The sequence below is a fragment of the Sciurus carolinensis genome, chromosome 3, assembly GCF_902686445.1.
Source record: "Sciurus carolinensis chromosome 3, mSciCar1.2, whole genome shotgun sequence".
Taxonomy (NCBI): domain Eukaryota; kingdom Metazoa; phylum Chordata; class Mammalia; order Rodentia; family Sciuridae; genus Sciurus; species Sciurus carolinensis.
This window is the reverse complement of record NC_062215.1, coordinates 65,722,925-65,739,771: the sequence shown is the minus strand read 5'-3', so window position 1 is coordinate 65,739,771 and position 16,847 is coordinate 65,722,925. Positions and strand designations below refer to the sequence as shown.

The window sequence follows — 16,847 nt, the reverse complement described above, 5'->3', positions numbered from 1 at the left end:
AATTCGAGTTTACATAAATTAATCTAAGGGTATAGACAAAAACTTGGAAACATGATAAGGGAAATGCTTTGAGAAGTCAGAAAGAATAGACAGTTGCCAGAGTAGAAATGAAGAAATGCTGCTCCGATTGTCAAAATGTAAGGTTGAGTAAAGAAAGGTGTTATGATTTGGATCTAAAAATGTCCCCTAAACAGTTCATGTGTTAGGCAATGTAGCAATGTTTAGAGGTGAAAAGACAGAATTATGAAAGCTGTAACTTCACTGGTGGACTAATATATTCAATGGTTTAATAACATGAGACTATGAAGTGGTAACTGAAAAGTCAAGTGGGGTGTGGTTGGAGGAAGTAAGTCACTGGGGGTGTGGCTTTGGACTATATCTGTCCCTGGCCTTCCCCTCTCTCTGCCTGCTTCCTGGTAGCCATGACCTGAGCAGCTTTCCTTTGCCATGCGCTTCTGTCATGATGCTTTGCTTTACCTCAAGCCCAGAGCAATGGAGTCAGCCGATTACAGACTGAGATCTCTGAAATTGGGAGCCCAAAATAAACTTTTCCTTCTTTCAGTTGCTCTTCTCAGGTAGCTGACTGCTGTGATGAAGTGCTGATTAGCACAAGATGAAAATGTGATCTCGGTACTATAGACTAAATGCCAACATCCAGATAATTCTAAGACTGATTATTATACAGATGACTTCTTAAGACCTATACGGAGAACAAGCATTTATTACTGATAATGAAATCTTACCTGTGTAAAACACTTCTGAGTTCAGAGTTTACAAAGTACCCTCATACCACAAATCTTTGATTTTCAGAGTCTTGTGAAAAAAGGGCAGGTCCCTCTACAACCTGCACTTTTTTTAAAGTATATGTATATATATATATGTATATATATATATATATGTGTGTGTGTGTGTGTGTGTGTATATATATATATATGTATATATATATATACATACATACATATATGTGTGTGTGTATATATAAATATATATACACATAAATATATTTAGTTGTAGATGAACACAATACCTTTTTTTAAAAAATTTTTTTAGTTGATGGACTTTTATTTTATTCATTTATTTATATGTGGTGCTGAGAATTGAACCCAGGGTCTCACACATGCTAGGCAAGCACTCTACCACTGAGTCAAAATCCCAGTCCACAATACCTTTATTTTATTTATTTTTTAATGTGGTGTGAGGATTGAACCCAGTGCCTCACATGTGCCAGGCAAGCCCTCTAACATTGAGCCTCAACCCCAGCAACCTGCACACTCTTAAACATTAGGAATTCAGGGTTCAAGACAGTTCGATTTGCTAAGGTTATAACTCACTCCAGTAAGAAAATCAGAACTTAAATCAAGTCTCCCAATTCCTAATGGAGTTCTCCTTTTATATCACACAGTTCTTCAAGTCAGCATGAGTTAAGACTAAGTCATGCTGAGATGATATAAGAAATTGTTTCAAAATAATGGAAAGGTCAGAGTGGGAAATGAGTAGAATATGGATGAAAAAAGACTATGTAGAAGCTGGTAGTAGATACATAGGAATTAATTTATAGTCATCTTTCTATTTTTGTAATGCTTGAAACCTGTCATGATAAAACTCAAAAACATACAAACATGCCAATTAACATTTTCAACAGGTTTACTACATTTGTAATACATGAATACTGACCTTCAGTATATCTGAAGGTCAGCATTTTTTAAGACATTTATTAAAGTCTCATGTAATGCCCTCATCTACAAAAATATTGAGAGAAAAAAATGAAAAATGGTATGCCTGAGTATTAACCTCCTTTGAATCAAAAGGAAAACAAGATGGTAAGAAATGTTAGAAACACATCCTTTGTTGAAGAATGAACTAAATTTTTCTTGGGGTTAAGGGAAGATCTAGGGAGTAATTAAGATCTGTCTTCCAAGTATTTTTAAAGTAAATAGACAAACTGTCAAGTTACAGAGGGTAGAATTAACAACAATGAATGGAAGACTCAAGAAGGCCAAACTCCAAACTCTTTTCTATAAAAACTCACTCTTGCCCCACAGTGGCACAAGCTAATCCTGGCAACTCTAGAGGCTGAGGAAGGAGGATCACAAGTTCAAGACCAACCTCAGCAAGGCCCTAAGCAATTAGTGAGACCCTAACTCAAACTAAAAATATAAAGGGCTGGGGATGTGGCTCAGTGGTAAAATGCCTCTGGGTTCAATCCCTAGTACCAAAAAAAAAAAAAATCACTCTTCCTTATGGTTCATGAGTCATGTACTACTCACTAACAAACCTTACCACAGTCAACTAATTCCTTTCTAGCTGTCTTCTCCTCACTAAAAAAAATACTTGGCTCCTAGCTCAGTTTCTCCTCTATCCTACATCCATCACCACTTATCTATGCCTGATAAAATACAGGATTCCCCATGAAATCTGAATTTCAGGGTTGGGATTGTAGCTCAGTGGTAGAGCACTCACCTAGCATGTGTGAGGCACTGGGTTAAATTCTCAGCACCACATAAAAATAAATAAAAGTTGGTTTTTGTTTTTTTTTTTTAAGTTAATTCTTTAAAAAAATCTGAATTTCAGATAAATACGAGCAATTTTTTTTTAGTATAAGCAAGCTTCATGCTATACTTGGGCAATATTTATACTAAAAGTCTGTTTGTTGTTAATCTGAAATTCAGATTTAACTGAATTTATTCATATATTTCTAAATGCTAAATCTGGTAACCCTAATTTAGGTGAATTTCATATCAAAGCAGACCACCTATCCAACATCTGGTCCTCAACTTTTCTTACCTCCTCAATTCTAGTAACTATGATGGACACTACCAAGACAAGGTTCCCAAATTCAGCAAGTCCTTACAACTGTCCATATTGCTAAGTAACCCTTACTCTGCTCTCTATCTACCCTAACAGTTATTATAAATTAAACCTATTCTTTCCTTCTGTCATCTCACATCTTTAATGTGACCTTGCATTTTTTTAATGGTGCTGATTAAATTTTGTGTAGTACAATCATATAACCATCCTTTAAAACTCTGAAATCCAGTCAGGTACAGTGGTGTACACCAGTAATCCTAATGACTCTAGAGGTTGAAGCAGGAGGATTACAAATTCAAGGCCAGCTTCACCAATTCTGCAAGACCCTCAGCAACTTAAGGAGATCCTATTTCAAAAAGTAAAAAGGGCTGGGAACTATAACTCAGCAGTAAAACACTCCTGGGTTCAATCTCCAGTACACACAGTCTAAAACCCATATTCTTGGGCTTAGGGAGTTAGCTCAGTTGGTAGAGTGCTTGCCTTGCAAGCAAAAGGCCCTGGGTTCGATCCCCAGTACTACAATAAATAAAATAAAAATAAAAAATAAAACCCATATGCTACTTTTATGCTAATCTTACACTACTAGAAATTAAGATTGTAATTTTTACGTAGATATTTAGTCACATTATACACTTTAACATTCATTTACTGTGTTATTTTTCTGATTATAAAAATACATGCTCAGAATAGAAATTTCAAAAAAATTAGTTTAAATATTAAGAAAAACTAATAGTACATATAATCCCCAAATATGTTAAATGTAAAAGAAAATGTAATTATGTGCAAAGTGTTCATATTACAAGTTAAAAGAGGCAGATTACAAAACAATATATCTCATTCAATTCCAACACCTAACAATAATAGTGGTTAACAAATACTGAGCTCATTCTGGGAGTCAGAAACTATACCACATGCTTTACATATATTTCCTTATGTAATTCTCACAAGTATCTCTGCAAAATAGATACTATTGACTCTTACAAGTGGAAAAACTGAGACCTAAAGAGGTTAATTAATTTGGCTAAGGGATACTAAGCAATGGTAGAGAAATACAAACTCAGGCAGTCTGATTTCAGAATAAACACACTTTTTTTGTGTGTGTGTGTGGTGTAGGGGATTGAACCCAGGGCATTCCGCTTTCGAGGCAAGCATTCTACCAACTGAGTTATATCCCCAGCTCAGAATAAACACACTTAGTTACATATATCAAAAAAAAAAATAATTCAACAATGATTGAGCTGTGTTATTATAAGTGACATTTATTTTGTGACTTTGCTGCATTTTTCATATTTCTAAATGTGAATTAATTACTATTTTTGTCTTTTAATGTCCAAGTATAATTAGATAATCATCTGTGGGGGCTTTCGCAGAAATAGGACTTAAATAATTTCAGATTCCTTTGAACTAAGGATCTGTAGCTAATCAATTAGTGACTGGAATTATCTTTTAGTCAGTAGACTAACTCAAAAAAGACAAAAACTAATACATTTTAAGAATTATAAAAGTTTTTACCTGTCAGATCAAATTCTGTTTTACAGATGGAACAGGCTCAGAATTCAGGAGATGTGTATAACATCAACAAGGTAAGTTTGTGTCAGGGCAGAAACCAGAACTCAGGTCTTTCTGATTTTGTTGCTGTTATGGTTTGGATATGAGGTGTCCCCTAAAGTCCACAAGCAAGACAATGCAAGAAGGTTCAAAGAAGGACCAGGTTGTAAGAGTACTAATCCAATCAATGAATGAATCCCCTAATAGGGATTAAGTGAATGGTAACTAAAGTGGTAGGGTGTGGCTGGAGAGGGGGGCATTGGGGTGGGGCGTTGAGGTATATATTTGTATCTGGCAAGTGGAGGCCTCTCTCTCTGCTTTCTGATCATGATGTGAGCTGCTTCCCTCCACCACACTCTCCCACCATGACGTTCAGTCTCACCTTGAGCCACACAGAATGGAGCCAGCCTTCTAGGGACTAGGACCTCTGAAACCATGAGCCCCCAAATAAACTTTTGCTCCTTTAAAATTGTTCTAGTCATGGGCTGGGGCAGTAGATCAGTGGTAGAGCACTTGCCTAGCATGTGTGAGGCACTGGGTTTGATCCTCAGCACCACATAAAAATAAATAAATAAAATAAAGGTATTGTGTCCATCTACAACTAAAAAAAAATTTTTTTTTTTAATTTTTCTGGTCAGATCTTTTAGTCACAGCAGTAAAAAAAGCTGACTAAAACAGTTGCCCACATTTTACCAGAACAAAAACCTTTCCTATCCTATTTCCTACTTTAGATTCACTTATCAGAGACCAAAAGCTGAAACATAATAGAAACACAAATGCTTCTCTTTTATTCTCGATTACTCAAAAAGAATAAGGTCTGCCTGGCATATAAAAGCACATTTAGATAGAAGAGTCTAAAGAATATTCTAAAAGGCAAACTGAAGGATTTGAGAGTTGGTATGGGAAAAAGAAAAACTGAAAAAGTAAATATAACAAGAAAAACAGAAATACCCAAGAATCCAACATAAGGTACTCTAATACTACTAAAGCTAAGAGTTGCTTCAAATTCAATCAACTTCTAAATGAAAGTTCTTAGAGTATGAAAAACAACCTTACAAAACTGAACTGTAGGGCTAGGGAAATAGCTCAGTTGGTAGAGTGCATACCTCACAAGCACAAGGCCCTGGGTTCAATCCTCAGTACCAAAGGGGGGGGCGGGAAAAAAAACTGAACCAAGACAGAAGAATGAAATAACACATAATCTCATATTTATAATTATATATTCCCATTGGCATTCTCACAAACTCTATTCTCTCGCCTTTACTCAACTAAAAATGTATGTGAGTATAATGTTAGAAAACTAAATAAAGGAAAACAATATTATAACCTCCAGTAGTCAAAGACACTTTAATTAATAAAGTGATGAGAAAGATAAATAATGAAAACAAGGAATGTGTTTAAACGTTATGTCTATTTCTAACATACAGCCAAACAAAAAAGATTCATAGGTACTCTAACATGAACATAAACATGAAAGTGAAATGTCACGTATCTGTGAGTGAAGATGCAACAGTGCATCCCATATTTTAATTATTTGTGCTATCATTCATAAAATGTTAGACCTTTTTGGTTAAGCACTATTTAATGAAGTAACTGATCGAAGGATTAAGATGCCTACATGCTCTAGTTTAAACTTTGTAAATTACATACATTATGATTATAAACAAGTTGCTTTGCCTCTAATTTTACTTTCTGCCACAGAGTAGAAATCACCAATCTCCAAAGAAGGAACAGAAAAATACTACATAGATAATAACATTTTTATAACTATTTATAGTTTCCTTTCATGTAAAAGATTCAACCCTAAGACACAATGTGAGTAGTGCAAGTATTATTTCCATTTTACAGATGAAAACTGACATTCAGAGAAGTAAAGGGACTGGTCAAGACCACAGTACAATTTACACAAAATTTTTTTCTTTTCTCCTTAATTTTTTTTTTTTTAATTTTTGCAATACTGGGGTGCTCTACACTGAGCACTGAGCTATATTCCTAGTCCTTTTTATTTTTTGAAACAAGGTCTTACTAAATTATCGAAGCTGACCTCAAACTTGTGATCCTCCTGCCTCAACCTCCTAAGTAGGTGGGATTATGGGAGTGTGCCACACAAGAGCTTTTTCTTAGCCAACAGTTTACTGCCTCACAAACTTAGTAAGAGTTGTTTTCTCATGCCCAAATAAATGACTTTGAGGACTACCCAAGAAAATGTGTCTACAATTAAACAAAAAAGGATCACTTGAGGTTGTTATGAGCCATAATTATCTAAAAGGTCATTATCTAAGTATAAAATTATGATTAAAAATAAGTTAAATATGTCATTAAAAATGTTTCTGTATGGGCATGTATTACTGTGCCTAGTTTATTTTTTCTTTTTGATATTATCATAAATGGAATCAATTTAATTTCATTTTCAGATTGTTCATTGCTAATGTACAGAAATATAACTGATTTTTGTATATTTGTCTTGTGTCCTGCAACCTTGCTTAAGTTGTTTATTCTAATAGTTTTGTTGTTGTTGTTTTCTTAGTATTATCTATATGCATAAGGTCTTCTCATCTACAAAGATATTTTTACTTCAAAACGAAACAAAGTTAGTTTCTGAGCTCAGTGATAGAGTGCTTATCTCATGAGCATAATTCCCTAGGTTCCATTCCTAGCAACTCAAAAAAAATTTTTTTTAAGTTTCTGAAAGTACTGCTATTTACTAAATTAAAGTAGGCCTCTTACATGCTGCCTTGCTTGGTTAGAGGGAAGGGAGCTGTGGAGGAGGGGAGAAGAATTTCATCAGGAAAATTTGAAAGTCTCTGAAATCAGATAAGATACTTGAAGCTATAAAATATGAATAAGAGCAGGCAACAGCTTGTAGGCTGTAGTAACAATCCTAAACCAAACTAAAAGAGTGACAGACTGTGATTTAAAGAAAATATGCAATCTGGAAGTTTGCACCTTCAGTTATTGCTACTACAAGGTAATTAGTACCATTTATGGTAAAAATATGTAACATTTTAAAATATAATTCCAAGTCTTCATTATAATAATAAGGAATTCCAAATTAGCTGGGAGCTATCTTGTCTCAACAGAAATTCTTTTGATTATACAGTCAATGGCTCAAAAGCCACTCTTAAGTTACAAAGAATATATCAGAGGCATATAATATAATAACATTTGAAGGTCAAATATGCAGTCTATTGCAAATACTTTATGAGACTTTAGTGAGAACACTATCAATACCAGTTATTTATATTCTTCAATGTTGAATCCGAACATACCTCTAAGAGAGCTCTGTTTAGTGAAGGCTCTACAGCACAGTATTATGTAGAAATTTACAAGCTGCTGAAACTTAATTCAAAATCACTACAATGTAAAAACAACTTTTCTGTTCTTCAAGGTCAAAATGAAAATTGTCCCATCTTTCCCTCCCCACCCCCAAGAAAACCGAGTATTTAAAAGATGTTAGATGAAACAAGCCAATGCTTTTATAACAAAATCTCCTGCAAAGAAACAGCTTAAGATACCCATATTCTACTTCAATATTGATTCTAAGCCTTTTAACAGTTTAAGCTGACCACAAACCTCCCCTTCCACTTCTATATAACATTCTCCTCCTCGAACTTCCTTTTAAAAAAAATGAGCCTTCCTACCATTCAAACTGGTAAATTTCTTTGCCAGTTGCCTAGAAAATCCCAGGAATAAAATGTTTTTTTTCATATTCCTACTGTTATTCTCTTTAAATATGTAGCTTTGATAATTCTTTAAGATGACCCGTTTTTATTACTGTAAAGAAAAATCATGAGTCAGCACGTCAATTCAGTTTTTTGGGGTAGGATACAAATTTTAGATGACCAAACTCATTTTACTGACCTCAATCCTAAAATCTAAGCCAGGTGCTTAACTTTGGATGTTATTTTATAGTATTAAAAGGAAGATTTTGTAGCTGTTATCTCATCTGGAGACGTTTGAAATATATCCTTCAGAATAGGCTGATAATTCTACAATTATTTATTTCTACATTGTTGAAGCATGATATGATCCATTTTAGAATTGTAGATGTACTGACATTTTTCTTTGAGTATTCTTGACCGTGTTTGAATAAATTAAAAATCTGGGTTCTTGAGTGGTAGCAGAATCATCTTTTTATTTAAAAAAAAAAAAAAAAAAAAAAAAAGCTTTTCTATGCCTCCCATCTCTTATCTTACAACTCCCAAGGAAAAATATTTTACTTAACATGTGGGTAAAACACAATTTTAATACACTGCTTACACTTAAAAGCATGTTGTTACAGTACAACAATATAGCCCATATAGAACCCCACAACACGAAATTTAAAGGTTAAAACAAAAATGTCCCATGACAGTCTAAGTAACTTAAGGAACAAATAAGGCATGCTAACTACTGTATTATATCACTAAATTTTCATTTAAGGGCAAAATTTCTCCATGTTAAGCATATTTTTTCAAAACGTAGATTTAAGCAGGGAAAGGTGGAACATGTCTATAATTCCAACTATTATGGAAGGCTGAAGCAGGAGGATGGAAAATTCAAGGTCAGTCTGGGCAACTTAGGAGACCCTGTCTCAAAATAAAATAAAAAGGGTTGGGGATGTAGTTCAGTGGTACAGCACCCCTGGGTTCAATGTCCAGGACTGCAAAAATATTTTTTTAAAAAAGCACATTTAAGAAAAGAATCTAACTTCCTATTGGCCAACAAGTCAAATAAAAAGAGTAATGTAAGAAGTTGGAATATTTAAAATAAAATGTAATTGGCCCAATTCACACAGCAACACTGACATTTTACTATACTTCCCAAACTTTAAGAACCATGCTATCAGTACCCTAAGTATTTATCAATGAATACTAAAGTAAGGTATACTATACTGGACAAAGTACATATCAGGGAATATCCAGACACTAGTCACTTTCCCTCATCTAGTGAAAAAACAATAATCAGTTGAGTGTAAAGGCCGGGCATGGTGGTGCATGCCTATAATCCAAGCAATTTGGAAGGCTGAGGCAGGAAGATAACAAGTTCAAAGACAGCCTCAGCAGCTTAGCAAGGGCCAAGACAACTTAGTAAGACCCTGTCTCAAAATTTTTTTAAAAAAGGGGACTGGGGATGTGGCTCAGTAATTAAGCATGGCTGGGTTCAATTCCCCATACCAAAAAAAAAAAAGAAAGAGAAGAAAATGTCTAAGGTTTATGTTTGAATAATCTCAGACTTTTCAAAGTGTTTGCATTCATTTTCCTATCAGATCACTGCAAAAATCTCCTTATGGAGAGTCTTACAACAGTAAATGACAAATCCAAGATCACAAAGATAGTTAATAAGATCTGAAATCTGATTCCAAAAATAGGTTCACTCACCAGGTGCAATGCCCATGCCTATAATCCCAGCTTGGGAGGCTGAGGCAGGAGGATGGCAAGTTCAAAGTCAGCCTTAACAAAAGTGAGGCACTAAGCAACTCAGTGAGATCCCTGTCCCTAAAAAAATACAAAATAGTGCTGGGGATGTGACTCAGTGGTTGAGTGCCCCTGAGTTCAATCCCCAGTACCCACCCCACCAAAAACAATGTTCACTAGGAAAAAACAAGTTCTTCCTTTAAGTCCACTTTTTTAAACCCCTTCCTAGTTAAAGTGTCATTTAACTTTTAAAACCTAGGTTCTTACAGAAACCAAGTTAATTCAGTTTTTATATTTAAAACAGCCAAAATTACCACTTTTTTAACCAGTTCACCCTTCAACAAACAATCATATGAAAAACATTCCATCAGTGATGTATGCTGGGCACTGGGGGTAACTATGAAAATTCTAATGGGGGCTTCTTACTTTTCAGAAATTTTATATCCTTTTGATAAAAAGGGAAAAGAAAACAAACTATTCAACCAACCCTCCTAAGAGTAGAGAAACCTTACAGTGTGGTTCTATAAAATCCCAAGTGACAAGGACACCAAGAAGAAAGACAGTAATCAGTTTAGTTTAAAAGGAGTTGGGAGGGGCGGGGCTACAGTTGTGGCTCAGTGGGTAGAGCACTTGCCTGGCATGTGTGAGGCCCTGGGCTCCATCCTCAGCACCACATAAAAAATAAATAAAGGTATTGTGTCCATCTACATCTAAAAAAAAGTTAAAAAAAAAAAAGTTCAGGGGCGAAAAATGAAGTTTTACAGGACACTAAAGGATGGGGAGGAATTGGAAAAGCAGAATTAAAGCATCATGTACATATACGAAGATAGAGAAGATGAAGCAAGAATGATATATATGAAGAAAATAACCCACCTGCCTGGGAAATAGGTGAATGCTGAGGCATGAGATATAGTTTGGTAAATTAAGTGGGGTCGGCTCCCAATAGACTGTTATGTCACAGAGAGATGCTGTTAAAATATTAAAGTTATATTTTAATAAAGTTAATATTTTAAAATACTTTGAAAAGAGTCTTAAAGACTTTCTAGTCAATTCTTTTTCAACAGATGAAGAAATCAACAATCTATAAGAGCTAATGGCTAGCATAAGGACAGAGGAAGTGAAATGCAAAATAAAACTCAACCCCTATTCAGGAACCCTGGTCTAGTGATAGGCAAACATTGTATGAAAAAGCAAGCATATATGTTCAAGGAATGATAAGAATATCAATATATAAGAATATGGAAAAATACACATAAGAAAGTAATGTGTCTTGGGAACTAGAAAAGATCAGTTCCTGAGGACAGTAGAAATTATAGTGGCATTACAAATGAGCAAAGACCACTGTTTTGTTCTGTGGTATTGGGAATGAAACCCAAAGGACTCTAGATCTACACCCCCAGTCTTTTTTTTTTTTTTTTTAAGAGACAGGATCTCCCTAAGTTGCCCAGGCTGGCCTCAACCTCCCAAGTACCTGGGATTACAGTCATGGGCTACTGTGCCCAAAAACCACTGTTTGCCAGAAGGAATCACTTTAAAGAAAGCAGCAAATCCCCTGTACCAAAAAGAAAAAAGAAAAAAAGAAAGCAGCAATCCAGAAGTAAAAAAGAGGCAGAAACTAATTATCAGAGTAATAAAGGAAAGGGGCAGATAAAAAGTAGAGGTAGCAAGGTATAATGCAACAAAAGGAAGAAAAGGACTGGCCCACAAAGAAAGCTCCAAGACCAAGAGAAAGGAAATCTAAGTAAGTCTGAAGGTAAAAAAGAAGTCACATAAAGAAAGACTAAGTCAGATCCTAGGTAAGGTAGGGATGTTGAGGTGTAAAGAACTAATTAAGGAACAGCTGGACCTTTTTAAAGAAAGTACTTAAAAAGATGAGTTCAAATAAAGATTAAGCATTATTTCTCACCCATAAAGTAGCCCTCACCATAAAAGATATTCGTTTTCAATTTGATATCAGGTCTAACAAAAATTACAGATTAGTATTTAAGAAGGGTAGATGTTTTTAAAAATCCAAAATAACTTCAAACTTTTACAAATCTATTTATCTGACCAATTAGCATGTGGTTTGTAACATCAAAGACACTTGCCAATCATTTTATACTATAAACTTTACACCACATATTCCAAGGGCATTATGATTAGCATTCATTCAATATGTAAGAACAAGCACTAAGCTATTATAAATTCTAAAATAAAAGTTTATTCCACACCATGTTCTCTAAATTTTTCATTTTTGTTTTAATACTATTTCACTTGACTAGGTATGGAAAATGGTGCTGTAAATGAACATATTTGCAATAAATCATTAAGATGACTGTTTTCAATTTTTTTTTAACTTCTAATAGTCATATTTTTCCCCTACTCCCTTTCAGAAAGAGACAGGTGGGGCACACAGATCAAAATGAGGTACACAAGAAGGTTCTAATCTGTTAAAACTGGGCTAAAGAGCCACACCTTCAAGCTACAGGCCTAAAATTCTCCAATTTCAATTTGGAAAATTCTCTGGCACCATAAGGCAGATTAAGGAGACTGACAGCTTTCTGGTTGTCCACCTTTGCAACTGCCATGTCCCTAATCAAGGAAGGTGGCAATCCCTCTTAAAATAAGTAACACTCATTCAACTTAGGCCATAAATAAATATTAGGGCTAGATGCAATATCAGCAGGTTGCAGAAAATTTCTTTTACCCATTTGGAAACAAGGATTTGAGCTCAAAATGTCAAGACGGACAAATAAATAATTTTTATAAAAAGTTAAGATAGAACACTACCATTTTTTAAAATTTTTTTTTAGTCGTCAATGAACCTTTATTTATTTATTTATATGTGGTGCTGAGAACCAAACCCAGGGCCTCATACATACCAGGCAAGCACTGTACCCCTGAGCCACAACCCCAGCCCCCACCATTTCTTTTAACTGGGTACTGCACCATGTTGGTGAACAACAGTCATCAAAATTCAACATGTCTGTCTGTGCTGGGCATGGTGGCACATGCCTGTAATCCGAGCAACTTGGAACCCAGCAACTTGGGAGGCTGAGGCAGGAGTTCAAAGCTAGACTCAGCAGTTTAATAAGACCCTAAGCAACTTAGGGAGACCCTGTGTCAAAATAAAAAACATTAAAAGAGGGGGGTGTGGTGCTGGGGATGCAGCTCAGTGGTTAAGCACCCCTGCATTCAATCCCTGGTAGCAAAAAAAGAAAGAAAGAAAAGAAAAAGAAAAATTCAACATGTCTCTTATCAGCAGTGGTTAGTAATGCACTTCTGCTTCATTTACAATAAATATTAGAAGTACAACCAAAACAGTAATTCACATAAACAGAGTAGCCATCTTTGGACATGCACATGCTCCCTGGAGACTGTTCAGCATATACATGTCTTGGCTATAATAAAAAAGGAGAAGTTTGACTCCTCTTGGAGCTGATGAAACAAATACAATCAATATATGAAAAATTCAAAAATTTTTAGTCAAAATAATTAAGATTACTATGCAAATATCTCTCAATACATGCAGGACTTTTTCCCAACCCCCAATAAAAAATGTAAACTCAGAAGAACTGTACTTATGGATTAGTAAAACAAATCCTATGGAACACTTAGAAAAAGTATTCCTGACTGTCCAACATTCAATACGTTCCATAATGAGGCTCTTGTTATTAGGTTTACCACGTCAACCACTCCGTGCCTCAGTTTTCTTACTAGAGACATCTCCAAACTTAAGATGAACTCTAATTTGAATTAAACATTTATTACTTCTATAATTAAGAAGCATATATAAGTACCTTATGTTAAATATTGAAAACAGCTCTACTTTTGCTTCTCAAAATCAGTGGGTTTTAACTTTTTGAGAAATGTCTTATGTCTCTCTCTCTTAATTACAATATAATACAGAAAAATGCTGTTTTAAAAACTTATGTCCTTAACTTTTAACAGATGTTAGTGAGCTTGACCCCACAATACACGTAACAAAGCAAACAATAAAGCCTAAGGTCTTTTAATACTAGGTACAGAAAAAAAATGTTGCATTACCGGGCACATTAAAAAAAAAATCATACCTCTTTTAAAATTTAGAGAACTCTCTTTCTTACAGGGTTAATAAGCCTATCAATAGTTAGGAAATGAATTTATTTTTAAAATGGAATTTTATTTAATTTTTAAGAATTGCAAAAATCTGTGAAGTGAATCCTTCAAATTCCTACATTCAGATTATGCTGTCCACAACATGCAGTTTTGGGGGGTCTTCTGTGTGCCATTTAAATTCTTTTTTCAAATTTGCAGAGAAAGTATTTTTATCGTTTTAAATTTAATGCTATCTCAATAATGCAGTCTATTTTACAAAGTAACATTTTACTTCATCAGATTAGTAGTACAGTTGACTTAGATGCTTTTTGATCTGGAAACTGGGTGAATGAAACAACTCCTTCAAGTCTCTATCAGCTTTGTAATTCTATTTTATCTATGTAACTTATTCTGTTTCCTTTGCCTACTCCCTGATACGTCAGGAGAGTCAGAAAGACCAAGTCCTGTAAGGAAATGTTTACGGATCAAATAAGAGAGGAGCCTTTCCCCCCCATCATTCAGCTCCTATAATGTTTTATGATTATGTCCAGTAAACAAAATAGATTGACTCAATCCTAAACAATTCCTTCATCACAGGAAACCCTCCACAGAACCGTAGTTGCAAAAAGCATCCCTTTTAAAACCAACTCCAACTACCTACAACAGCACAAAGTCAAACTTATTCTCACTGACAAAAGGCTGTGTGTGCATTCAACTCTGATCAACTCCGATCAACTCCAGAATTTAGTATGTGAAAGTCAGGGAATAAAAAGTCACCTCCCTAAGCTATGAAACTTTTCTCCCCACATCCCAAACATTCTCAATGAAAGTTCTCTTGTTAACCAAGAGACAAGAGTCAAAAACACTAGCATAATTATGGGATCCAGGACCACATCCCAGCTGCCCTTGCTCTATGTTGTCAGTGGTTCACAGGCAGTTTTCCACTTTCCTTTCACCCTTCTCCCCTTTCTCATTCGAGAAAGCAATATTCACATCTCAGACCGCTGGCAAGAAAAGGGGAAGGGGGCTTGCCAAAGAAGGAAAATGGGGGGAAATTTTTCAGAACCACGGTTTCCAATGCCAACAGCAATGCAGAAGGCAATCTTGTGTAACTGGGTTATGGGGGACGCCCTATGGGGTATTAAAAAGATGTACAGTGTGTGTGCACTTGGAGATCTTGGGGCGGACTGAAACCCTGGAGCAGAAAGTAAAAAAACCTGTGCTTTCCCTGCTTTCTTCTACTCTTCCCCCTCCAAGAGAGGAAGCTACAGAACCTGGGGGAGGGGCGGGATGTTATCGTTCTACTGGGGATAGACAAGACAGGCCTTTGGGTTCCTTTAGTTACCCCCAGTTAGAAGGGTCGCGGTGGGAAAAGGACGAGGGAATCCCTAAATATTGCCCGCCTCCGTTCAAAAGGAAAAAAGAGGGGAAATGATTAAATCCAGATGGAGCGCCCCAGAAAGCGCCCCCAGGTCACTCAACCCCCATTACCAAGCGGAAGGGCTGGGATAAAGGGGATGGAGGGTTGGAGGGCTGGTCAGGGAAGAGGCCCCACCCCCCGATTTAGGAGGGAAGAGGAGCCCCAGCTACCAGCCGTCCCCTTCTTCCCTGCACCTCCCCCCGTGGCCACCCCCTCTTATCCCCCTTCCCTTCTTTTCCTTTCCTCCAGAGCCAGAGGTAGCCGCGGGGGAGGCGGCCGCTCCTTCCTCCCCTCACCCACTCTGTCCCCACCCCCACTCCGCTCCCACCCCCCGCTCGCCACGGGCCCGTTACCTGCTCGTCGAAGCGGCTGACCACGGCCTGGACCCATTCCACCGGCCTGTGCGCGGCCATGTCCTCCCCGCGGCCGGGGGGCGGCAGAGTGACGGGTCGGCCGGCGCCCAGAGCCGGGAAGAGGGCGGGGAGCGGGGGCTGAGGTGAGGGAAGAGGCGAGGAGAGGGTCTGAGGAGTGCAGGCTCCGAATGTTCCCACGGGGGTGGGGATGGGGGCTCTGCGCCGAGCCAGGAGGGGGAGAGGGGAAGGGGGCGTTGGCCAGGAGGCAGGAGGGAGGGGGGCAGGGGAGGGGGACCCGGGGAGGGGAGGGGGGCCTCTTGGTCGGTCTCCCCACTAGCGCCGTCTCCCCTCAGCCATCACAGTCCGAGACGCCGCCATGACACCCCACCGGAAGTGGGATCCTTTCCACGGCCCGGGGAGAGGGAGAGCGAGCGAGCTAGAGATTGAGAGCGCGGCTGGGAAAGGGGAGGGGGAAGCGAGCGGGAAGGGGCCTGCCGCGCATGCGCCCGCTCCGGCCGGTTTCATTAATGAAAAAGCGAGTCCTCCTGGAGGTGACGTCACCTAACTCCTCAGGGCCTGGAGGCGCGCGTCCCTCAACGCCGCCGGGCTCACCTACACTAGCACTGGGCTGGAGAGGCTAGAGTCCGAGCTGACCCCCGAACATCCGCTCCCATCCCCAGCGCCACCTCGGGCTGCCCCTCCCCCGTCGGCGTCGGTGTTTGGATTGCTCCCGGGTTGGAAGTTAGGGCGTCCTGGGGCTAGCTTTTCTCCCATCGCGCAGATCTCTGACGCCGATCTCTTGGGGAGGCTTTACTCACCACTTCTGTGCCTTCTGCTCTCACACAACCTTTCTAGGGCCTCGGTAGCTTCTATAGACTGCTGAGAAATAGTGCGAAAGAAGATCAAAAGAGATTCCGTGATTTTTTTTTTTTTTTTTTAAGATCGCATCAATTTCACAGCCTAGATCCAGGAGCAAAGTACTCGGACTCCAGAATTCCAACCTGTACTTCCTCTTCTAAACTGATGGGCACTCAAGTTACTAAAACTTCTGCACAGTTGAAAATAAGGTTCAAGTTTTACTGACCTCAAAAAACCTTTAAGGGTCTCCCATACATTAATTCAACATCTCATCTCAACCTTTCAACAAGCCTTTCCAAGAGGTATCATTTATCCTCACCCAGATGAATAGGTTAAGGGGGGAGGTTCCGTGATTTGCCCAAGGTCACAGAGTTTATAGGGGGCAATCGGGGTGCAAATCCTGGAGCT

General features: G+C 37.8%; 1 protein-coding gene across 7 annotated transcripts in view; it reads right to left on the bottom strand.

Moving 5' to 3' along the window:
- The window catches only part of Nf1 (neurofibromin 1), a 249,968-nt gene extending 234,015 nt beyond the window's left edge, over positions 1 to 15,953 (bottom strand). For 4 of the 7 annotated variants that reach the window (XM_047544269.1, XM_047544272.1, XM_047544270.1 and 1 more), the window contains exon 1: positions 15,582 to 15,947. In XM_047544269.1, the coding sequence (XP_047400225.1) occupies positions 15,582 to 15,641 (60 nt within the window). In that variant the 5' untranslated portion in view covers positions 15,642 to 15,947. Of the gene's footprint in view, positions 1 to 15,581 lie in introns of all 7 variants that reach the window. The other 3 variants (XM_047544273.1, XM_047544271.1, XM_047544275.1) reach the window with 2 other exon arrangements.
- Between the last annotated feature and the right edge of the window lie 894 nt (positions 15,954 to 16,847).